The sequence below is a fragment of the Vigna angularis genome, chromosome 11 (assembly GCF_016808095.1).
Source record: "Vigna angularis cultivar LongXiaoDou No.4 chromosome 11, ASM1680809v1, whole genome shotgun sequence".
NCBI lineage: Eukaryota > Viridiplantae > Streptophyta > Magnoliopsida > Fabales > Fabaceae > Vigna > Vigna angularis.
Window position 1 is genome coordinate 26,211,691 of NC_068980.1, and position 24,921 is coordinate 26,236,611.

The 24,921-nt window shown below is 34.3% G+C and overlaps 3 protein-coding genes across 3 annotated transcripts; all 3 read right to left on the reverse strand.

Moving 5' to 3' along the window:
• Positions 1–1,626: 1,626 nt before the first annotated feature.
• On the reverse strand, positions 1,627–6,948 carry LOC108334441 (probable protein arginine N-methyltransferase 3). Its single transcript, XM_017570289.2, has 7 exons — positions 6,620–6,948; positions 4,968–5,504; positions 4,734–4,831; positions 3,445–3,523; positions 3,093–3,353; positions 2,817–2,984; positions 1,627–2,280 (listed from the first exon to the last, which is right to left on the reverse strand). Exons 1-7 carry the CDS (start codon positions 6,899–6,901, stop codon positions 1,846–1,848), a joined length of 1,860 nt encoding a protein of 619 aa, XP_017425778.1. The 5' UTR covers positions 6,902–6,948; the 3' UTR covers positions 1,627–1,845.
• Positions 6,949–8,457: 1,509 nt separating this feature from the next.
• LOC108333701 (uncharacterized) lies at positions 8,458–9,395 on the reverse strand. The gene has a single exon (XM_017569179.2). It carries the CDS (start codon positions 8,893–8,895, stop codon positions 8,515–8,517), a length of 381 nt encoding a protein of 126 aa, XP_017424668.1. The 5' UTR covers positions 8,896–9,395; the 3' UTR covers positions 8,458–8,514.
• Positions 9,396–12,100: 2,705 nt separating this feature from the next.
• Positions 12,101–16,675, reverse strand: LOC108334384 (uncharacterized). The gene is made up of 4 exons (XM_017570201.2): positions 16,617–16,675; positions 13,006–13,115; positions 12,795–12,919; positions 12,101–12,664 (listed from the first exon to the last, which is right to left on the reverse strand). Exons 2-4 carry the CDS (start codon positions 13,085–13,087, stop codon positions 12,431–12,433), a joined length of 441 nt encoding a protein of 146 aa, XP_017425690.1. The 5' UTR covers positions 13,088–13,115; positions 16,617–16,675; the 3' UTR covers positions 12,101–12,430.
• Positions 16,676–24,921: the final 8,246 nt, after the last annotated feature.

Genomic DNA, 24,921 nt, shown 5'->3' on the forward strand with positions numbered 1-24,921 from the left:
TGAGAGAATGCAAATTTTCTTGTTTTTATGCAGTGCTATTTGTATAGACTTATTCGAAAAAATCTATTACTCAAAAGCTTATATTATTAATAATAAAATAAAAGTAAAAAGAAGGAAATGAGTTGTTCTATCTCTGACAACAACATTGGTGGTGAATACATTTACAAACAGCAGCAGGTTGTTGTTTAAGACAGTATGCCTCAGTTACACAAAACATTTTAATGGAAAGCCGATCCAATGGGCAAATGAGTGGTCCCTTTGGCGGCTTCGCATCATTTTTCAGAATTTCATTTCCTGAACACAAAACCAAAGCCATCATCATAAATCCCACCAACACTATCTTCACTTTCATCATCTTCGATTCCATTCTCCAAATATCTTCTTTTCTTTTCTTTTTCTTTTCTAATTCTGTATGACACAATGCAATACCAACAACCCTATTTATTTTATACTCTCTCCAACTCAAAACCTATTCAATATTTAATAAAATCTTCTATTTCTCACCACCAGTTTCAGTTTCTACTAATATTCAAATTTATAACATTATATGGTCAAAGTTTTCTCCAACTCTTTAAAAATATTTTATTTCATCTTTTCATTATTTTCAAGATTAAAACAAAATCGTTATAAATATTTTATTTAGATTAAAAAAAGTTTAATACGTTTTACCGTAACTTTATAACTAATACCATATATAAATCTTGAACGTTTTATAGAACGGAACGTTAAGTCGTCACGTAATTATAAAATCACATTATTTTCTAAGTCAGCGTATTTTTGTCATTTGTATTATTACTTTTCACCTAATATTTTGACCGGTCTACCCATATGTTGTATTATGTAGAAAGAAAAGGATAAAATAATATTTTTATAAATAACTTGTTAGAATGAAAAGTAATATTATATATTTTAGTTTAAAAAACCGATATACAATATGTAAAACTGAAAAGACAAAAGTAGAAAATTTTATATAGTCAAAATTTAAAAAAGTATAATATTTTTTTTTTCAATTTATTAAAAGGATCTTAAAACATAATTATAAAAAAATAGGAAGCATTGACTTTTATAATGTTCCATGCTACTCCAACGCTTTTCAGTATGGATTTGACTGATGCGGAATGAATTAAAGAGAATTTAAAAGTGAAATTTATATTATTTATTAAGATATTTGAGTAAATGGAGAGATTTTAAAATAAAGTTTATGAATAATTTGTGTTATGTGATAAAAAAAGATATTTTAATAAATTAAATTATAACTTTATATTTCGTTGGAATCAGATTTTAAACTTTTCTAATTAATTTTCTGAAGTCGTTAACTTTAGGTTGCTTCAAAAGTAAAACCAATAATGACTGCGGAAAGGCTGCAACTTTCGTTATATGTCTTTCAAATAAAAAATTAATAAAAATTATCTTCATTCATGGTACACTAGGTATATTTTTGTCAACATCAAAACAAATTTGAACAAAACTTACAGGTATATAAGTTTATGTCTTTCCTGCTTAGAAGATTATAAGAAAAAGAAAAACTTCCAATTTACTTGTTCTCCGATCAAAATTATAATTACATTTCCATAAGAATGCCAAACTTTACTGAAATGAATATTAAATTTTAATTGAAAAACAATATAAAGAACACAAACTGAAGGTAGCTTTATCAAATACATAAATATGAATTGGAGAAACATTACATTTTCTACCAAATTTTGGCAGGGTCAAGCACTTCCAGAGAACAAAATTTGGAGCCTAAAGGTCAGCAAATACAACCGCAACATTCCAAAACTGATTCTAACTGCCAAGAAGAAAAACTCGGCACTATGATCTTCGCTGGTTTCAGCATCACGAATCCTACTGCAGATTGAAAAGTTGAGCAGGCCAACTACGTTTCAGACCATCAGGACTAACACCAGTAGCTTCTAAGGAAATGTCAATGCTGCGATGCTCTGTAGATCGAACAATGCTGATGCGTAAATCGATATTTACAGCAGGATACACCTCAGTGCCAATTGCTTCCAGTTTACCCCTCTGTTCTTTTCCAAACCCCATTGCAATAGGTTCTCGAAAGGTTAAGATTGTTTGTGACCAATGTGTTCTTGGGGTATAAGGGGATGTGGATAACACAGCTGGTGTTTCTCGGCAGAATCTCCTTGTAAAACCAGTTTCAAACCATAGGACAGCACCATAGCACCAGCACCATGTTGCTGAAGCACTTGGTTTCAATTCCAAAGTAGTAGTCGCAGTGAAATCGACTTCATTGGGCTTCATGGTTGCCAAGTCAAAAGACTGGAGAATAAAAGGAAGAAAAACACTTTAACAGTCGGTATGCAACTATAAACTGGGTTTTGAATTTATCATGAAAAATTATCCTGGACAGTTGTCACCACCCACCCCTGGGAAAAAGATAAGAAAAGATCTTGCTTGGCATAGCCCATGTACTAGTTAAGATCAAACAAGTGGAGAACGAATAAACGGAGTACTGTATCTAGAAATGATTGATACCTTTTAATTTTCATTTGCATAAAAAATAAAACTCAGTTTAGAAGACATGGGAGGGGCCATTTCTTGTTGGTTAAAATAATTTAAACCTAAAGAATATTTAGACAAGGTTATGATACAACTACATACAGTTCACACAAGGACCACTTCAGCTACTTTAGAATTGCAAGATAACCAGTTAAAAACTATAGCCTCAGATAAGATCTGGAAATATCCTAACAGTCATTGGAAAACTATTGAAGACTGGATTACCAAAATGGATAAAAATATTCAATATTATACTAATGTCTTTCAAAACATTTACATATGCCAAAAGCACCAACCTGTAGAATCGCAGAACTGGTAACTAAATCTTGTGAGTCCAGAACATCAACTATAGGAATTTGGGCAGCATCCATGACAAGCTCCTTCCCAATGCAAGACATGTCAAAACCACACACATTGTCCCAAAATGGAAGACTTGTTGCTCCTTTCCCAAATCCTGCAACAAACTAGAAGAGAAACTACAATAGTAATTTATTCTACAGGAACTTGCATACCAACTGAGGACAGTATTTTGAATATGAAATGCTTGAGCAATGGACAAAGGAGAGACTCACAATAGTTGCTGTGTCAGGAAGAATGGCACCACCAGGCTTCAACCACCGGTCCCGTGCATAAAGCACTGAACCAAGCATGGATTCATACAGTAAGCAATATCCCATCCATTCACTTAGCAATACATCAACACTATGAGGTTGAAGTTCAACTGTTTTATCAATCTCTTCAACCATACCGTGAACCACTTCTATGACTCGCTTCGGGAGACCATCAATTCCACTTTGTGTTTTGTTCCACCAAAGACCATTATCCTTTGCAACCTAAATAAAAAAATGGAGAGAAAGAATGAATACGGAAGTAGAAATGTAAATTTAAAAAGTAATTAGAGAAGCTACCAAGTTAAAGACACACCTGAGATGCCACTGCTGCCATCTTGGCACTAGCCTCAACAGCAATAACCCTGGAAGCTCCAGCTTGTGCCGAAAATAGGCTAAAGAAAGAATAATAACAAAATAAGTCAAATTTAAAAATGAAAGGGCAATCAAATAAAATAACTTATAAGCACAGGCCAACAAAACCCAGAATATGACTGCCAAAAATGAACAAACAGAAAGAGCCAATAGGAATCTATCAATTTAAGGAGGCACGCAGAACATTATCAAGGGCTTCTATGACTAGAATACATTAAGTCAAGATGAAATCTTAAATATTCAGAAGAAAAAAAGGGAGCCATGAAGAGAACAAATATATTGCTTTAATATAATTGAGTTCAGCATTGGACTGTTACAAACTAGTTGTTTATAAGCAAGGTGCTCATTATTAGTCATATCCTATACACAAAGCCACCAGGTGTGCATCATTAATTTTCTCCATAAGAAAAAAGGGTGAATCAGAGCATGAGGCACCTACCAAGTGGGGCTCAAGGGTGAGGATAGAAGTGCACTGCCACAACCTCGCAAGTGGAGGTATTTGTAGGATTTAAACCCTTGATTTCCAACTCACAGCAGAAACTTGCCAAAATGCAAGGTTTGCCCTTTTCAATACACTCCTTTCAGGAAACTTTTGCATGGAGACAATTCTTTGCTGCTCCTTGGGGTAAAGGGTGGTGACACTCTCCCAAAAATTAGCTCACGGGAAGGGTTGCCCTAGTCTTATTCTAGCCATATTCCTAGCATAACACTCTTGGACGTAAATCCCCATAATGGGTAGCAATTTACCAAAGAACGTAGAGCCCCCTAAGGGGTAGCAAGCAGATGAAAAGTTAAACACGTATATCCAGGCTAAGCCCAAACAATGCAGAAAAAGACATACTAACATGTCAAAAGTGAAAATTTTAACAATCAAAAGGCAATGCACAAGATTGTTGAGGAGCAGAAATAACCTTGAACAATTATCAGCTTTTTTATTTATGAAGTTTAGTATCATAAATAACAAATGCGCATTGGCATAAGAATATACAAAATTAGATTCAACATAAATTTTGTAAAAGCTGCGATGACACAATTTATGGTTGGTATGACAGCTTTTTTACTTATAACCACAACTTCGGTAAAGAATTTTCTTTACCAAATATTTTTACTCTGACATCATCCTCCCACCATTAATTATAATACAATATGTCATTGTATGAATACAAAACTCCGAAAAAGATATTATTGATTGCATATTATATATGGATAAAAGTCAAGGATCTTTCTCACCTGAGGATTCCAGTTCCACAACCAACATCCATAACCACAGCCCCGTTTAGTAGGGAGGGATTCTTCAAAATTGCTTGACCATAAGCATCCATTCTCACCTATGTAAATATTGATATAATTTCAATAAAATGGTTATAGCACGGTGAAAAATCTCCAATTTGTCGACTTATTGTTGATAGTTACACAACAAATTACTTAAATTTGAAGCCAACAAATGCAAAGCACATCTTATACCTTATCACTTAACATCTCTCGATGGATACCAAATGAACTGTATGACCCAAAATAACTTTCATTGACCTTCTTAATATGTTTTGCAATGTGATTTTGAGAATTAGCAATTAAAGGTCCCTTTTTCGGATCCTTATCACTGCACAAAGCATGTCCCACTGAGTCTTTACCATTAATAAGCTCCCTTTTTGAAGAACTATCCCTATTCAAATGATCAATAGAAAAAGAAGCATCACATTTTCCATCATCAACTAGAAATTTTTCCGTAGAATCATGATCGTCAGAGATTCTCTCATCAATGTTCATCAAATCCTTTATAAGATCTTCATCAATTGGTGTAATTTGCTCATCTTCACCTTCTTCGTCACATTCCCCAAAACTGTACAGCAGAGAATCATCTTGCAGGAAAGGTATTAGATATCTATCATCATTCCATAGAGTCTTTATCTCATTAAAGTCAATCACATCATGCAAATGATTCTGCAAGTCACGCTTGCACAGGCATGTTAATCCACAACTCCAACATTTGTTCTCTGACACCTAGAAATAAAAATTCAAAGAAAACACCAGTTAGCTAGACAACTTAGACAAACATCTGAAATTTTGTAAAATGATAAAATGATCAATTAACATTGAAGGATTATTTAAAATAGAATTAACAAAACTAGAACATCTAAAGATAGCTAGTGCTGGATCCATAGACAACAGCGAAAAAGAGCTTGCTAAAATAAAAACATTCAATATGATAATATGATTCTTCGAAAAAAAATCTTAACAACATACTAAAACATTTAATCAGCATTCTTTTCAAATATAATAATACTTTTATCTGTAAAAAGGAATTGAAAAACTAAGACACTTACCTAGGCAGAGCAAAAAGACTAAAAGCGTATGTTTAAGTTATCTCTACATCTTTTCACATACGACAGTAACAGGTAAACGGAAGGAAATCTACATAAACAAACCCAAAATTGAAATCGAATAGAACAAGTAATGACCTCCAAAATCATTATAAACTGCCATTTTAAAATCTTAAAATCCAAAATTTCTCTCAATTCCATTTCCTCATTCCTAAAACTCCCAACATCAAGAAAAATAATAACAGAATTCGGATTCTCTGGTCAGCAAAGCAATGTCATGTTATGACAAAATAACGGCAAGCAGTAGTATGACTACTCGTCTTTCTCTTTAAGAGAAGACCCTAAGAAGAGTGCTAACACACTGTGGATTATAGTTTAAAATTTATTTACAACTCAATGAAGACCAAGCTAATAAAAGAAAAAAACTACAAATAGTTTATTAAATAAAACAAACTTCTCCGTACTCTAAAATTAGCTTATCCATTAAGTTTTACATAATTTAAAAATCCGACTTTGAAAAAGCTAATACCAGAAAAAATCCACAAATAATTTAACTTTAACTTCCGAAGAAGATTATTTCATGACCCCTTCTAATTCTTATTCGTTTTCTCTTAAAAGTGTTCACCAAACAGTCACAAACGAAACCACCAAATTTTATGACTCCTAACAAAGTTTAAATTAAAAGAGAGTGTTCTTAAAAATAACGTGTTCCTAGCATTTCTAAAGATCCTGATTCAATTATGAAAATGTGTTGACTGAAAAAAAGCATAAAAGAAAAGAAAACGATGAGCTCACCTGAGAGCGAACGAAGTTGATGAGCTTGAAGGAGGCATAGAAATCCAGTTTAAGACTTGCTCTAATCGCGTGGAAATCGAAATGGTGAAGGGAGGCGCAATGATCGAACAAAGAACTGCACGAACTGTACTGGGAGTCACAGAAGAGACACGCGAATTCCGATTCTCGCTCTCCTTCCCAATCGTCCCATCCTTCTTCTTCTTCGATATCCTCGTCTTCTTCTTCTTCCATTCTGTACGGTTCTTTTTCCTCTTCTCTCTTTTGCTTATCGATGGATGCCATGAGTGAAAAAACGCTTAAACCCTTTCAAAAACCCTAAAACGAAGGAACTTTGCGTATATATATTCTGCTCGCCTTCAACAAATATTTTTAAAATAAACATTTATTTAAAAAATAGATAGAATTTATTTATTAAAATAAGTTTAAAAAAACTGTTTGATTATAGAATAAGCAAAGTAGAAACAAACTCATCCAAATTTTTTCTTACACTAAAACGAACAAAAATGTGTTATAGTATTTAGTTCATGAATTCTAAAACATTAGTCTTTAAAATGACGTGAATTTCAATTAATATATATTTAATTTAAAATATTTTTAATTAATATGTACTTTAACTTACTTTTAATACTCTTTAAGATTGAAAAACAATATGATTTATTTAATTTTGTGACGAGTTTATTTGATTTTCTTCTTAAACTTACTTTATATTCCTAGTAATAAACTTATTATTTTTATTCTTCATTTTCATTTGCTATTTTTTCATTTTCATTTGCTATTTTAAAAATTATAAATTATCCTTACATTTTTATTTAAAGTTACCTTATTTTTTTTGTCTTGTTTTATGATACTTCAACAGCATTCATTCTTCTCTCATTTCTTATTCAAATTTCATTTCATTATAAATTTAAACGAACTTTAAAAGCATTTGCATTTCAGATTCTACTTTAGATTTTTAAATACAATATTCGTTGCTCAACTTTCATTTAAAAAATCATTATATTTATATACGTAGAATGAATTTTTAGTTTAAGTTCATATTTTATAGCAACGCTAGGAAAAATATATTTATTGACTGATCAAATTCATTAATAAATATATTAGTAAATCAAAATTATTTATAACATCGATGAATTAATATTATGTTAGTATAATGTTTGTTAATAAATTCTAATAACGGATATAATGTTAATCATAATTTCATATATACCATCAAATTTGAATACACAATATAATTCATAAAATAAAAAAGTTAAACAAATTAAAATTCTTTTATAAATGAAAATGATAAGTTCAGAAACACTTTCATCATCTAACTCAACAAATCTCAATCTAATTTAAGACAATTCAATAGAATGATTCTTCTTATCCTTTTGTTATATAAGTTCATACATATATACATTCATTATCTAAGTCAACAAATCTCAATCTAATTTAACACAACTCAATAGAATGATTTTTCTTATCCTTCTTCTTTATAAATTCATACATATATACACTGATAAATTTGAATACACATAAAATAAACAAATTAAATTATTATTTTTTAAATAAAAATTATAAACTTGAAAACACAGTTTGACCATCTAGCTCGACATAACTCAACCTAACTTAATACAACTCGAGCTGATGGTCGAGTTGTAATTCCAAATTTATCAAAAAAACCTATAAAAAAATATTTATATATATATATATATATATATATATATATATATATATATATATATATATATATATATATATATATATATATATATATATATATATATATATATATATATATATAGAGGAAATTTGCAACCAAAACATCACTTTCGCTCCTCCATGTAAAAGGATAAAAATAAAAAAGAGAAAGGGACTTGTTCTTGTTGCTTCTAATGAATGATGATCAAAAACTTCTAAATCATATCAAAGCTGAAGAATTCAGATTGAAGTTGTCCATTTAGTGGTTCCATGAAAGAGCTAGAATGATTGAACCAAGAACTAGAGTCATGAGAATAGGTTTCACTAGTGCCACTCCATTGTTGAATGTTTGTGCCCTTTAGCTTAACATCATCAAGAACACCATCATCATAATAATAATCAGCTTCCACAAACATTTCAGCAACATTGGAGAATTGGCCTGTGAGTTCTTGCACAAGGGCTCTGAAGTTTGAAGCACTGGTCTTCACCTTCATAGGGCTTGAAATATATGTCACTTTAACATCCTTCTTCTCACCCCTTTTGCTCTTTCCTTTTCTCTTCATCATCACACCATGGTTGTTATCAACTCCAAGCATTATCAACAAAAGGGTTAGCTAATCATCAACCAAAATCCAATTGTCTCAACTGATATCAAAAAAAGATTCAAGCTAGGGTTTGTATTTATAGTATGATAAAGGGTGATGTAAAATCAATGGTGAACTTCCAGGATAGTGAGCATATTAAGAAAATTAGGGTTCGTGGTTGAAATGGAAAGGGGCTAGAAAGTGCATGGTTGAGAAGGTTCCATTGGGGTGTTGAAGGACCTTTCAAGTTCCATGGATATGAACATGGTTATGACAGATGAATACATGTGTATCTGTCACTGTTTTGTTTTTTATTTGTGGTTTTGTGTTCCGTGAACCTTTTGGTCATGCAACTTAGGAAATTTCCAGCAAGAAGCCAAAGTCAATCTCATTCGCAATAACTTCAAATTGTAATTAAAAGTTATTCGATCAATGTTTGATATAATTAAAATAATTTATAAATATGATTTCTCGACTATCAGAATCATACACACGTATATTTAATATATTTTTTTAATTGTTACTCTTTTTATTTTAAGTATAAAAATTTATTTTTTATAATATATGTCAAACGAAGATAAATATATAAGTTATTTTATCATTAATTTTATATTATACAACCATTTTCTCCTAGGTTTCTGATGGAGGATTATTTATATCCAACCTCCAATACTGATAATTTTAATTTATTTTTCTCTTTTTATGTTTTCTTTAATACTGTTAAATGAAATTTAAATATTTTTTAAATTTGCATAAATATTAAATATTGGAGAATTTAATTATGATGTCAGTGTGTGATGTAAGATAAAAGAGGAAGAAATTTTGTTGGAGTTCGAGGCTGACAGGGATGTCATCATGTTCTCACTTTTTTGTCCATAAAGAAAAGCTCATTCTTTTAAAATATCTGAGCAAATTCGAAGAAATCTAACAAAAATTTAAACATGTGGTCGAATAAAACAGAGTTACATAAATAATTAAAATAGAAAATTGCACTCACATTTAAATAAAGAATTGAAAATTGATAAATATGTAACTTAAGTTGAATATATATTTTAATATCTATAAATTTTTATATATTTTAAAATTTTAAATTTGATTTTTGATATAATACTTTTTATTAAAATTTAATAGCATATTTATGTCAATTATTGAAAACAAAAACCTTTAATCATTTAAATCAACCAAATTATAATTTTTTTTCAAGAACTACAGATCTTTAGATATTTGTGAGATTCTAGAAATATGATAATGGTTGAATTTATTTTATTAAGGACACAATTCTTCGTGTGTACCAATTAGTCAAAAGGGTTATTTCCAGGAAAGTCACATAGTATGAAAGCAAAACATGAGGATGAATTAAATTTGATGTGACCCAAATGATAGAAGAAATGAAAATTCAAACGATATGTATAATACGTTATAATTATTTATGTCCAATATAAATTAATTTTAATTTTTAGTATTAAAAAAAATCGCCGGTCAATGTGTAAGTAAATCTGTAGAAACATATTCAGATTATAGAATAAATTTGTATACTATATTTCTAATGAAAGAACCAATACAATTACGTTTTCTTAATTATTTTATTTTGTGAAGGTATTTCTCTTCAATATTCCGTAAACAGACCAATTTGTGATCTTGACTCTTAAATAAAGTTAGATTTTTCTCATGTATAAACAATTACAATATAAAGTTTATTATAATTCATATTTTTATTTTAAAAAATTATTGTAATATAAAATGTTTGTAAAAGGTGTATTATTTTTCCTTCTTCCACACCAAAATGAAACTGCTCAAAAGGGAAAGTTGGAGGAAAGTGTTATGGTAGGGAAGACTTCCAACATTCAATGTTACCGCACAAATAGTGTATGGTACTTGTCAGCCACACAAAAAGGAAAATTGGTCAAATTCAAATTTCCCTAATCTTTTCAAATAGTGACATTTTGAAGAAAAAAAACAAAACTATTTATGACTTTTTGTATTGAACACTATTAAGAATTTGAGTTTACATACACTACTTTTTAAAGGAAATCATGTTTATATGTATTTTTACTTGTATTATAAAAAATTTATTTGTATGCACGTTTTTTTTAATTTGTTACAGGTGACGTGTTCTTAATTCTTTTTCTTAATTTTTATTAGTATTGCTTATTTTTATGAGACTAAGTTATTATTTAATCATTTTTTATTTATTTTTGGAAATAATTTTATTTTTAATGCAGAATGTGTCATTAAACTATTTTTTTTATTAATTTAATAATCTTTTAGAAAATAAAAAATTTGAGAAAAAATATTAGATATAAACTAAAATAAACACAAAATATTATATAAGTCTCCAAACTTACCTTACCTTTAAAAGTGAAACAAATTCGTAACTATGATGAAAATCAGACTAGGCTTACAGCATGGGCCGGTGGCCATGCTCATTTTCTTTTTCCTTTTTTATCTTTTGGTGTTTCTTCCTTCACCTCCATTAAATATTTGTAAACAACATGTATGTGATGGCAAAAATTAACTCACTAAACTCCTAAAACTACTATGCATTGCATGTCTACCAAACATAGTAGAATATGAAAGAAAAACTGAAAAAATGTAAACACAACATATACTAAAACTGTGTACAAATAAAATTGAGTAGAAGAGAATTTGAACTGTGAAATTTGATTACAAAAATGTATTGAATCATGAGACCGGATATAGATTTCACTTTGCAATAATGAAGAATGTTTATGATGGTTACCTCATCAACAACGATGTTTGACTCCTGACGGATGAAGCTATCATGGAGAAAGGCGTAGACCTGAGCGTTTGTGAAAAATTCATCAGCATTAAAGTTTGTGAAATGGACACTGAGGTCTCTACCGATGAGAGGAACTACCTTTTTATCATAGTCCTGGAAGCCAAAGTCCTTGAATATGTACTGGGATTTTTTTTTTTTAATTCAAACGGTTATTCTACCGTTGAACTCGAATTGTAGATGTAATTTTGTGTTAAACATTGATGACTATTTTACTCTCTTTTTCATGAAAAACCCACTATTTAACAAACGTACGATAGTTTAAATTCAACAATAGAATTTTATTGTTACACATTACTCACCTCACAAGAAATATTTTATTGTTAATATAGCCATCCACAACAGCAAAAAGTTACCAGAACAGGTGATTATACATTAAATACCGTGCAAACACCCTTCTTGGTTGCGCTAACAAATTAGTTTGGCCCTCAAAGACTTGTACCATTATTAACCAAAATAAATGTTGCTATGCTAGCTAACACTGCATATAATAATCAAATATAGTTAAACAAACAAATAAAAGGAGCAACTCCTAAACATGTTTAAGTACCAACTCATGTTTCCTTCCACAGTCATTCTTTTAAATAATTCCAATAGAAGAGTATGTACCTGCCAACTAACCCATTTTTCAATTAAAGAAGGTATTAATAAAGGCAGAGTGAGAACATATCGGTGTTCACATAGCCAAGAAGGTAAGTTGAATTCTGTCACCAGATAAAAAATTTCTATCATGGATGACATTGGTGAGACTTACACAGCAACCTTTACTTCAGAAGCAGAGGCATTTGCATACAAAGGGTGGAGAACATGGCCTTCCTTAGGCTCAACATGCACCCATTTGCGACCAGTCAGCTTGTTCCGTTCAAACTTCACCAATCCCTCTTTCAATGCAAACAGAGTATGATCTTTCCCAAGTCCGACATAGTTTCCTGGATGAAAACGAGTGCCACGTTGTCTAACAATGATATTTCCAGGTATCACCCTCTGCATAGTAAGAGAAGAGTTACATCATGAGTGAATGAAGTCAATGAACCATGTTCAGAACATCTAGATTCAGTTCTCACTTCCTCTACCTGCATGGCAATAATTAGTACTAAAAAGTGTAGAAAAATACCTCCCCACCGAATTTCTTCACTCCAAGGTTCTTGGGTTTTGAATCCCGTCCGTTCTTGGTAGAACCAGCAGTCTTTTTGGTAGCCCAGCGCCTGAACACCATACTCAAACCTTCTCCAGATACATCTACAATAGTGGGTCAAAAAATCATTAGTCTAGATTACTTTAGAAAGACATCCTACAGTAGCCAATATAGGATAATGAGGCTATACCACTGGTGCTTCTATACACAGGAATATTTGTCACAAGTTCCTTGACATTCAATCTTCTGTAAAATGACGCTGCAAAATTCATGGTGTTTTCTATGTGACAGAGACACAACCTGAGACAAATTAGAACACCGGAAATTTTCAAAAAACTGTGAAACAGATCAAGTGCGCTTGTGGTCACCAAACACCAGAACTAATCGGTTGTGGCAAGATCAGAGATAATCAGAAATAAGTTGGCCATACAATTTCACTGTCATATGATCATTATAACGTATTTATAAATTTAATAAGCTGTTAGGGATTCAGGTAAGAAATCTAACTCACTCACACTCTTACGCTCACAGAAACAAACACCACACAGTATGGGATGAATAATGGGTGTGTATTCACAAGAAAGAAACAAGAATACAGAATAGTCCAGGAGCTTAACCTCCTTCACCAGGTGCTATGACCGGTCAACAAATCAACAAATGTCTAACTGTCTGATACAACAAAGAGGTCCTTATATAGACCTCTTTCCCAAACCCACTTAACTGACTAGCGGTTAAGTCCTCTGTTTTCCCTTTTTTCTCTCATAGACCCTCCATTCTCTAACATAAGCAGACAAGTATTTATAATGAGTACAGGCCAATCTCATAAAAACAATGAAACTTATTATTTCAATAAATCAATCATCTGCAGGCACAGGAATCTCCATGCCATCCTCATCTGTGGTGATAGTTCTCTTCTTTAAGTACACTATACAGTAATAAATTGCGTAGAAATTTAGTTTCTATTCATTAGAAACTAAAATATGTCAAAATAAAGTTTCAAGTAAAATATGAACAGACGGTTGCCTTGATTAAATATAGCAAATTAAGTGAATATTAGTTACACAACTCAAGAAATCTAAATTCACAAAATAAAAATTAAAAATATTCTATATACAACTGATAAAAAATTTTAAGAAACTAATATATAGAATTGTATATGTTCTGAATATATTGCGTGTCTAATGCAGACCAAATGTATTTATAGCATAATACAAAATCAATTATAATAAATACACCTAATAATTAGAAATCAATAATCCTAATTTTCTAGATTATGTAACACTTAATCCCCTAAAAAACCGTAACAACGGATTATATTTTAACACTTTCCCTCAAGCTAGAGCATATATGTCATATGTATCAAACTTACTACAAATGTACTCAATCCGAGGGCCTCTAAGGGACTTGGTGAACATGTCAGCCAGCTGATAGCTAGTGTTAACAAGATCAATAGGGATTTCTCCATAGAGCACCTTTTCTCTAACAAAGTACAATCAATTTCAGTATGATTGGATCTTTCATGGAAAGTCGGGTTTGATGCAATGTGAAGTGCAGTTGATTGTCACAAATAAGCCTTGTTTCATGGATGTCTCCTATTTTTGGTTGTAGAAGTAGTTGCCTAAGCCACATAAGTTCACAACTGGTTGTTGCCATAGTACGATATTATGCTTCTGTCCTAGATGTAGCAACTATATTTTTCTTCTTGCTTCTCCATGAGATAAGGTTACCTTCGATAAGAACATAGTACCCAAAAGTGGATCTTTTATCTGATGGTGATCCTGCCCAATCCAAATCAGAGTAACAAGTGATCTTAGTACTACCTTTGTCTTCGTACAATAATCCTCATCCAGGAGCATTTTTTATGTATCGAAGGATACATGTCACAGCATCCCAATGGCTATCACAAAGAGCATTTAGAAATTGGCTTACCACACTAATAGCAAAAGTGATGTTCGGTTTGGTGATAGTGAGATAGTTGAGTCCGCCTACTAGGCAACTATATCTTTCCGGGTCTTTCAATGGCTCCTCCTGATCCAAAAGAAGCTTGATATTGGGATCAATAGGAGTATCACAAGGACAACAGTCAAGCATAGCAGTTTCAGTAATAATTGCTGTGAAAGGTGCTCTTTGAGTTGTCGAATCCAATCTCATCATCACCCGTGATGATAATGTCATCAACATAAGCAAGGAAAATGCACTTGCCAATAGAGGAGTGTAAAGAGAAGACAGAATGATTAGCCTCACACCTGGTCATGCCAAATTGTATCAAGACAGAACTGAAACAACCAAACCATAGAGAGACCATTGAAGCTTACAAACAAGACAAGAATCGGGAGCAAGAAAACCAGGGTGTTGATCTATCTAAACTTCCTACTAATTATGTTTACTTACTTTAGTTAGTCTGATTGTATCAGTGATAATCTTGAGTTATGAATTTACTTTGACTCTTCCTCACAGCCTAATTCTTCAAGTTTTCTTTAGTTATGATAGTTTAACCATAATCTATAATAATAAGTACACTACTTTTTGTTAACTTTAATCAAAAAGTTTGTTTTATATCAGCACCAGTGTTAAACTCGCTTTTAGTCACATCAAAGCCAACAAACTCAGTTTCCCCACTAATGTAGTAGAGGGATAACCAAGGATCAATCCAAGGACTCAACTATGATTAAGCTTCAGAGTGTAAAGTTAATTCTTGTAATTATTTACTACTTAACTATAAAAACAAGGTGGGGAAAAGAAATTAAAAAAAAAATTAAGAAAAGCGAAACTATAATCTGTTAAAAATAAAAGAAGAAAGAAAATAAAGAAATAAAACCTAAGATAAAGTAATGAAGAGATTAAACCTATTTATATCCAAAACAAAACCTATATACTAAAACTGGAACAAAATCAGAAATAAAACCAAACTGAAAAGAACTTAAAACTCAAGATTGAAAAGCATCATATCAACAAGAATGTAAAGGCTGAAACTGAAGTAAAGCAGATCATAAATTCTAAAATACTCAAAGTAAACAACTAGAACATCAAAACTCAAACTGAACTTCAACTATCACTATCAAAAGCAAAGACAGAATTGATTTCATAGGTGAATGCACATTGATATGAATAAAAGAGTGCTTAGAGTTCTCAAGAAGACATCATGATAATGTGAATCCCAATCCAGGGTATTCTAGTTCATATTTCAGAACTTTAAATTGACTCTTTCCACTCATTTTTCCAATCAAGGTTCATTAGCCTATTCATCAATCTAAAATTCACAAACAAATTCAAGAAACACAAATTTGAATCAATTTTTATGTATTGGACTCATCTCTGACATCTCGGTAAAATCACTACGGAGTCATTTGAATCAATTTTTATGTATCACTATCAAAATCACTACGGAGTCATTTGATTCCAAAAGGAATTGCAAAGATGCAGAGAATCAGAGTCCAATTCAATTTCTCAAACATAACAAGCACAGAAATCAAAAGCAGTGAAAAAAATCAAAACGCAAACAAGAAATGAGAAAGAAGCACGAAATTGCATTTTATTAACATGAAAAAGAAAATTACACACTACCGTATTCAACAATGCACTCATCGTCTCTCACTCTCGTAAGCTTATCGGCGAAATCCAGCAACCAAGAACTCTACTCCTACGAAAGCGTAAAAGCCCTAAACTAAAGACGGAATGTAAAATTGCAGAGTCTGGAAGTGTATAGTGTTCCCAGAGGTCTATTTACATGCAGAAAAACCCCTTTATATAGGATTGGAGAACGAAAAGAGAAAGGGGAAAAAGAAAATAGGAGAGGGGAACCTTGCTGTGACGCTTCGAGCTTGACCTTGATCCAACGGTCTCCAAAAGCTTTGCGCTCCAAACCCTCCGATCCACTTAAGCTTCGGTCAGCTTCTTCTCCGGCGAGGATCACGCTCCGGTCACGTCTTCAGCTCCACCGGTCAGGTTCTTCTTTGGGTAAGTGGCGAGAGCTTTTCTTCTCCCTTGCTTCTCTCGCACAAGCCCTAGCTTAAGCGTTTCTTCTCTCCAAATGCCAGCACGCGAAGACCCCCAAGGGAACTGCAGCTGCCTCCAAAACGGCGTCGTCACACTAAGACACAGGCCCAATCCAGCGCCCCAACTCTAGTGCACCAGCGTTGGACTATTTACTTCCAATCAGCAGACCAATAGGCCTAATTTCATTACCAATCCAGCATGAGTGTTTCATCCTACACCTCCAACCTCTCATGCACCTTCCAAAATTTCATTTTTAACCTTTTCACATCTACACCTTTAACTTTTCTAAAATTTTTATTTTTTAATAAATATACTTTTATTTTCTTCTCTCTTATAAAGGCACTCTAATAAATACTTTTTTATTTTTTTTCTCTTTTTTATTAAAGTCTCTCTACACCATCTTAATAATAATTTAATTTAAAATTTAAATATTATTTAATATAATTTTATATTTTAATAATTATTAAAATATGATTTATATTATATTAAATATATAAAAATAAAAAACTAAAATAAAAATAATAATGATAAAAATAAAAAATAAAATAATAATAACAATAATATAAATTTTGATTTAATGTATTCAAATATATTAAATTATATTATAATAAATTAAATAGTTATTAAATTTTAAATAAAAATAAAGTTTTAAGAACTTATTTATTGGATACCGTAAAATATGTTAATAGTTTTTTATTTAAAATTTAATAAATATTTAATTTAATTAAAAATAATAATATTATTTATCATATTTTTCTAATTTAATAATTATTAAAATATTATTTATATTTTATAATAATTTTATTAAAAAAGTAAAATAAAATAACTAAAATAAAAATAATAATAATGAAAATAAAAATAGTATTGAAAATCACATAAAAAATATTTAAATATATTATATTATATTAAAATATTAATTTAATTAAATAATTATTCAAGTTTAAATAAAAAATAAATTTAAAATTTGTTAATCGGATATTGAAATTGGATAATATATGAATCGGATATGGGTATTCCATTAAGAATTTTTTAAAATTTTGTTTTTTATTTAATTTTAATAATTATTTAATTTAATTTAATAATTTAATATAATTTAACATATTTAAATATATTAAATGTGATTTTAAATATTATTTTTATTCTTATTTATATTATTTTTAGTAATTTTAATAAAATTATTATAAAAATATATATTATATTTTAGTAATTATTAAAATATAAAAGTATAATAAATATATTATAATTTTCAATTAAATTAAATATTTATTAAATTTTAAATAAAAAACTATTAACATATTTTACGGTATCCAATAAATAAGTTTTTAAAAATTTTATTTATTTAAAATTTAATAACTATTTAATTTATTGTATCATTTAATATAATTTAATATATTTGAATATATTAAAGCAAATTTTATATTATTGTTATTATTATTTTATTTTTTATTTTTATCATTATTACTTTTATTTTAGTTATTTAATTTTTATATATTTAATATAACTATTATTATGATATATGTAACATCCCAATAAATAGTAATAACCATTAATTAGAATTAATTACAATTAACAGTAAACAGTCAACAGTCTTTACCACTAACAGATATCAAAAGCCGAACGGCTAGAATTGCAGCATTACAAAGTCGAGCCCCAAAATAGCGAACGCTAACAACGAACGGTTTTACAACATAAGTAACCGAACGTCCTAAAACAAAACTAAACCACTAACAACTACTAAAAGCGAGCGGTCTACTGCTCGGCCTTAACCTCCACTTCGACCAAGTTGGCGTCCTCCAAATTTTCTTCTTCCAGCGTAGCCTCAAGGGACGCCTCTCCATCTGCTCACATCCACAACGGATGATCATTGCATTGACAAGACGGACATACATCAACAGTAGACAACACAAGGAAAGTGCAAGGGTAAGCTTAGGTAATTTAATTCATACATATCACATGCAATTTAACACAAGCATTTAACACACAAACATGCATCAATACGTCTAAGCACAATATAAATCATCCAACTATCCTAAGACCGACCGTCCGGACTGTGTGAATCCAAGTAACCGCAGGCGTTCATGCACCCGGTTGGTGTAGTAACTGGAACCCTCATCAGCTGCCAACCGAGGTTAACCCTATCAGCCTCAAAGTACTCAATAGGGCTAGGGCCTCCTGCCATTCCCACGCATGACCTACTCTCCTCTACATGAGGAGAGCACTCACGGAATATCAGGATGATCAGCCATCAGCGATTTTACCATGGTCACACTTTACAACTCATCATAATCTTTTATGGAGACGTTCCTCCTTGGAACGCTCGTTCAAATTCCAAAATCATTATCTCATCTCATATATGGTTCGCACACTTCATAATTCATTCAACATCACACTTTCATTCTTAGTTACACTTCTTTAAAAAGACGAACATTAATTAACTGTATAAACGAACGCTATTTAATATCTGGACGAACGCTATTTAGAAATCAGGACGAACGCTATTTGGAAACCAATAATTATTCAATTAGTACGAGCGCTGGATAGAAGACCTTGCGCGATTTAGAAAACGGACGCTCGTTATAAAGCCGAGCGCTATCTCGGACGAACGCTTGGTAGAATACCGTGCGCCGTTTAAGACGAACGTTCGACATAAGGCCGAACGCTTATCAAAGACGAACGCTCGACAGAGGGTCGAACTCTATCAAAGACGAACGCTCGACAGAAGGTCGAACGCTATCAAAGACGAACGCTCGACAGAAGGTCGAACGCTATCAAAGACGAACGCTCGACAGAAGGTCGAACGCTATCAAAGACGAACGTTCGACAGAAGGTCGAACGCTACTTATCAAGGACGAACGCTCGACATAAGGACGAGCGCTACTTATCATTCATCTTTTTGAACGAGCGTTCGGTCTAAGACCGAACGCCACTTAGGACGAACACTCAATTAGCATTTCAAATGGGGACGCTCGTTCTAAAACAGAATTCTTTCCAAAAGAAAGAATTTAACTCTAATTCAAATTTAGAGAAGACGAACGGTATATGACCGTACAAGAACGAGCGAAATTGATCAATTCAGAGAACATAATATTTTTCCAGACTTTTCAGTTTACAATGACTTTACAGATTTTTATACAATTCATAACTTATGATTTCTCTCCACCATAATTCTCATACATTACAAAATTCATATTATCATTCCAAACCATACAGCATTTAATCATGTTCCAAATCATACATTTCATTCTCAGCATACAATTCAACCAATGTTCATCACATACGTCCAGTGCAACCATGCTCTTTCATGTATAACTAAATATCAAACAGTTCATGCATTTCCAAGCATCCAGTACAACAACAGAGATCGTTCACGCATGCTTAAATCATCATACATTTCATAACTTCCATTCAATTCATGCTTTCATACACACCATACCAGTATAAATTAAATTACTAAAGCTTCCCTTACCTGGTCCAGTAGTGAACTTCCAAAAGCTAGGGTTTCACTCTCGTTCTCTCACAGCTTCTACCCAACGAGTCACTCCACGATTTTCCACTTAATCTAAGATACCAAAAATCGCATACAGTTCAGACCTAACTCATGCATGCAACCAGAGTTTGGTTCGCAGAAACAGAAGAGAAGAACGTTCAGGGACGAGAACTTACCAGGCACAGAATTCTAACTTGTTTGGTTCAGATGAAAGCTTACAGCACCGAGAATGATCCTACGGTTTCTGAAATGGAAGCAAAGATGCTGGTGGTGAGTGATCTTAGAGAGAAGATGGAAAGGGTTTAGAGAGAAGTTGGAGAAAAAAACAGTCAGGGTTTAGCGAGGATGAAGATGAATGCGTGAAATGGAGTGTAGCGTAACAGAGAAATCATTTTCTCTTCCTCGTCAGCCAGCCATGCATTCACGCACTGCCACCTGGTTTTCCACTACCACTTTAGAAGCTTCTGACGTGACAGAATGGCGTCAGCGCATGCAGAGGGTAAACTTCCCTTCCCGCGCTGGACGAACGTCCATCCACTGCACGCCACTTGTTTTCCTCCAACGTTCTGGAACGCTCCCTCATTGACACATGGCCGGCGCATGCAGATTGGGTTTGACGTGTCAAAATGGGTTTAATGGTGATCAGAGAGTGGATTTAGGTGCTTAATTATTCAGGGTCTCACATTCCCCCTAACTACAAAAATTTTCGTCCTCGAAAATTCTAAAGCTTACCAGGAAACAGGTGCGGATACAATTCCTTCATAGCCTCTTCAACCTCCCATGTTGAATCACCAGTCTTGGCGTCCCACACCACTTTTACAAGACGAACGTCCTTCCCTTTGTAGAGTCTGGTGCGGCTGTCTTCAATGCAGACTGGTTGCATCTCCAGCGTTCGATCTGGGCGAAGCTGGACATCTTCCAACTCCAGTACGTGTGTTGGATCAGCTACATACTTCCGGAGTTGGGAAACGTGAAAGACTGGATGTAGGTTGGACAGTTGAGGTGGTAAGGCTAACTCATACGCCACTGATCCAATTTTCTTCAGAATTTGATAAGGTCCTACGAATTTGGGTGAAAGCTTCTTTGGACGAAGGACTCTTCCCACTCCAGTGATGGGATTCAACCTGAGAAACACGTGATCTCCAGCAGCAAACTCTAAGGGTCTTCTTCTCTTATCAGCATAGGATTTCTGCCTGCTTTGAGACGTCTTCAGTCGTTCTTGAATCAGTTTCACCTTCTCGGTTGTTTGCTGGATTAATTCTGGTCCGGTTAATACATTCTCGCCTTCTTGGAACCAACACAGTGGCGTTCGACATTTCCTTCCGTAAAGAGCTTCAAACGGTGCCATTCCTATGCTTGCTTGAAAACTGTTGTTATATGTGAATTCAACGAGCGGCAGAACTTCATCCCAAACTCCCATATGATCTAGGACGCACGTCCTCAACAAGTCCTCGAGCGTCTGGATGGTTCGCTCAGATTGGCCGTCCGTCTGAGGGTGATAAGCAGAACTCATTCGCAACTTGCTTCCCAATTCTCCTTGCAACGATTGCCAAAAACGAGACGTGAATCTCGTGTCTCGGTCTGAAATGATGCTGGACGGTACTCCATGTAGACGAACGATCTCTTTGATGTAGAGCTTGGCCAAGTTGGTCATAGACATCTTCAAGTTGACCGCTAGGAAGTGAGCACTCTTCGTTAGACGATCCACTACTACCCAAATAGAATCGTGATTCTTGACCGTGCGAGGCAAGTGAGTCACGAAGTCCATAGAAATGCTGTCCCACTTCCATTCGGGAATCTCCAAAGGTTGTAGTAAGCCGCCCGGTCTTTGATACTCCGCCTTGGCACGTTGACAGGTTAAACAAGATGCCACAAAACGTGCGACATCACTCTTCATTCCAGGCCACCAGAATGAACTCCGAAGATCTTGGTACATCTTAGTCATACCAGGATGAATGTTAAGACGACTATGATGTGCTTCCTCCAATATGATTCGCTTCAGCTCGCCATCATTAGGAATGCACGTCCTACCCAAGTAACGCAACATACCGTCCGTTCCAGCGTTGAAATGTTTGGCCTGATCCGTACCGAGCGCGCTTAAAATCTTCACTAGCTCATCATCCTCACGTTGCTTCATCCAGATTCGGTCGAACACATCACTTGTTATTCTAAAGGTGCAGCATTTGATACTGTTCGGCTCCAACTCGAACTGCAACTTTAGGTCTCTAAAGCTTTCCACTAAATTGAGTTCTTTCACCATCATAGCTGAAACATGAACCGACTTCCTGCTTAGTGCGTCCGCTACTACGTTAGCCTTTCCCGGATGGTAAAGTAACTCAAATTCATAATCTTTCAAAAATTCTAGCCACCTCCTTTGCCTCATATTCAGCTCCTTTTGATCAAAGAGATACTTAAGACTCTTGTGATCACTAAAGACCTGAAACGTTGCTCCATACAGATGATGCCTCCAGATTTTCAATGCAAACACGACTGCTGCCAGCTCTAAGTCGTGTGTGGGATAGTTCTTCTCATGGACCTTCAACTGTCTAGAAGCGTACGCCACTACCTTCCTTTCCTGCATCAGTACGCAGCCCAAACCTTGATACGACGCATCACAATACACTTCAAAAGGTTTGGCCGTGTCTGGAATGACTAACACTGGGGCGCTCGTCAATTTCTTCTTCAATTCCTGGAAGCTCTCCTCACAACGATCAGTCCATGCGAACGGCTGATCCTTCCTGGTGAGATAAGTCAGAGGGGCTACTATCTTAGAGAATCCCTCAATGAACCGCCTATAGTAGCCCGCGAGCCCCACGAAGCTTCTAACCTCTGTGACCGAACGTGGGCTCTCCCAATCCAGCACTGCTTTCACCTTGGCTGGATCCACTGCAATACCTCCTGCAGAAACGACGTGCCCCAAGAACTGGATCTCCTTCATCCAGAATTCACACTTTGAACGCTTGGCATACAATTCTTTCTCCCTCAACACGCTCAACACGATTCTCAAGTGGTCTTCATGCTCCTCAAAGCTCTTGGAATAGACAAGGATGTCATCAATAAACACCACTACGAATTTGTCCAGGTACGGTCTGAAGATCCGGTTCATATAATCCATGAAGATTGCAGGTGCGTTCGTCACTCCAAAGGGCATCACCACGTATTCATAATGACCATAACGAGACCGAAATGCTGTCTTATGAATATCTCCCTCCTTCACTCTAATTTGATGATAGCCCGAACGCAGATCAATCTTTGAAAACACGCACGCACCTTGCAACTGATCCAGTAGGTCGTCTATCCTTGGAAGTGGATACTTGTTCTTGATAGTCAGCTTATTAAGTTGCCTATAATCAATGCAGAGCCGAGAGGTGCCATCCTTCTTCTTGACTAGCAACACAGGTGCTCCCCATGGAGAAACACTCGGCCTGATGAACCTCTTATCCATCAACTCCTCAATTTGCCTCTTAAGCTCTACCAACTCGGCGGGTGCCATTCTATAAGGTTGAACCGAGATGGGTGCAGCAGTTGTCACCAGGTCGATCGTGAATTCGACCTCACGAACTGGAGGTAGACCAGGGACTTCATCCGGAAAGACGTCCGGAAAGTCATCCACTACCGTTCGTCCTCCACTGCTATCATTATTGGACGAACGCTCCACTTCATTGTCTTCATACGTCAGGATCAGAAAACAGCTCGCTCCTTCCATGATATCTTCCTTTAACTGTCCGCGATCGACAGATAACTCCTCCTCTTCCTCTCCTGGGAAGACCAACTCCTTATTTCCACAATCAATGAGGATCCGATTGGTAGCCAACCAATCCATCCCCAAAATTACTTCTAAGTCTTGAAGGGGTAAGCAAATGAGATTGACCTTATATCTACGCCCTTCAACTTCTATTGGACATCTCACACAAGCTGTAGACGTCTTAATCCCACCAGCCGCTGGGGTTGACACCACCAAGTCGAACTGTAATTCACTCTCCACTAGCCCCAGTTTCTCAACGCATGCCTTCGAGATGAAGGAATGAGTTGCCCCCGAATCATACAACACTACACACGACTTTCCAAACAAGAAGCAAGTGCTGGTGATGAGCGTACCTGAACGAGCGGCCTCAGCACCCGTAATTGCATACACTCTCCCCGTAGCTTGTGCACGTCCACCTCTGCCTTGTTGGGCTCTTCCAGCGTTCGGCGGTCTCATTGCCGCACGTCCTCCCACATAGCATTCGTTCTCCAAGTGCCCATTCCTTCTGCATTTAGTGCAGTATTTTCCCCCATTCAGTTGAGGACAAGCCCACCTTAGGTGTGGTCCTCCACACTGGAAACATGCCACACTCCTTGGCTGTCCAGACTGACCGACAGTAGCCAAAGCTTGGGATCCACTCGCGTTGACCGCTGGACGAGCGTAAGGGGATCCTCTCTGATTAACATTTCCCTTTGAGACACTCGGCCCCCTTACTGTCTGCTGTTTCTTGTGCCGTTCCGCCTCTGCCAGGTTCTTCTCCAACACCTTGGCCCTTTCCACCATAGCAGGGAACGTTCGGATACACAAACTGGAAACTACGACCTTCAAATCACTGCGTAGACCGTTCTCAAATTTTCTACACTGCCACTCCTCACTAG

What these genes read in the sequence shown, in the direction of transcription:
- LOC108334441 (XM_017570289.2), bottom strand. Translation starts at nt 6,901, where the DNA reads ATGGCATCCATCGATAAGCAAAAGAGAGAAGAGGAAAAAGAACCGTAC. An exon ending in TCAACTTCGTTCGCTCTCAG is followed by an intron (nt 5,505 to 6,619) that starts GTGAGCTCATCG and finishes TTTTATTTCTAG; the next exon opens with GTGTCAGAGAACAAATGTTG. An exon ending in TGTGGAACTGGAATCCTCAG is followed by an intron (nt 3,524 to 4,733) that starts GTGAGAAAGATC and finishes TTCTTTCTTTAG; the next exon opens with CCTATTTTCGGCACAAGCTG.
- LOC108333701 (XM_017569179.2), bottom strand. Translation starts at nt 8,895, where the DNA reads ATGCTTGGAGTTGATAACAACCATGGTGTGATGATGAAGAGAAAAGGA.
- LOC108334384 (XM_017570201.2), bottom strand. Translation starts at nt 13,087, where the DNA reads ATGAATTTTGCAGCGTCATTTTACAGAAGATTGAATGTCAAGGAACTT. An exon ending in TGTGTATAGAAGCACCAGTG is followed by an intron (nt 12,920 to 13,005) that starts GTATAGCCTCAT and finishes CCACTATTGTAG; the next exon opens with ATGTATCTGGAGAAGGTTTG. An exon ending in TGAAGAAATTCGGTGGGGAG is followed by an intron (nt 12,665 to 12,794) that starts GTATTTTTCTAC and finishes CTTACTATGCAG; the next exon opens with AGGGTGATACCTGGAAATAT.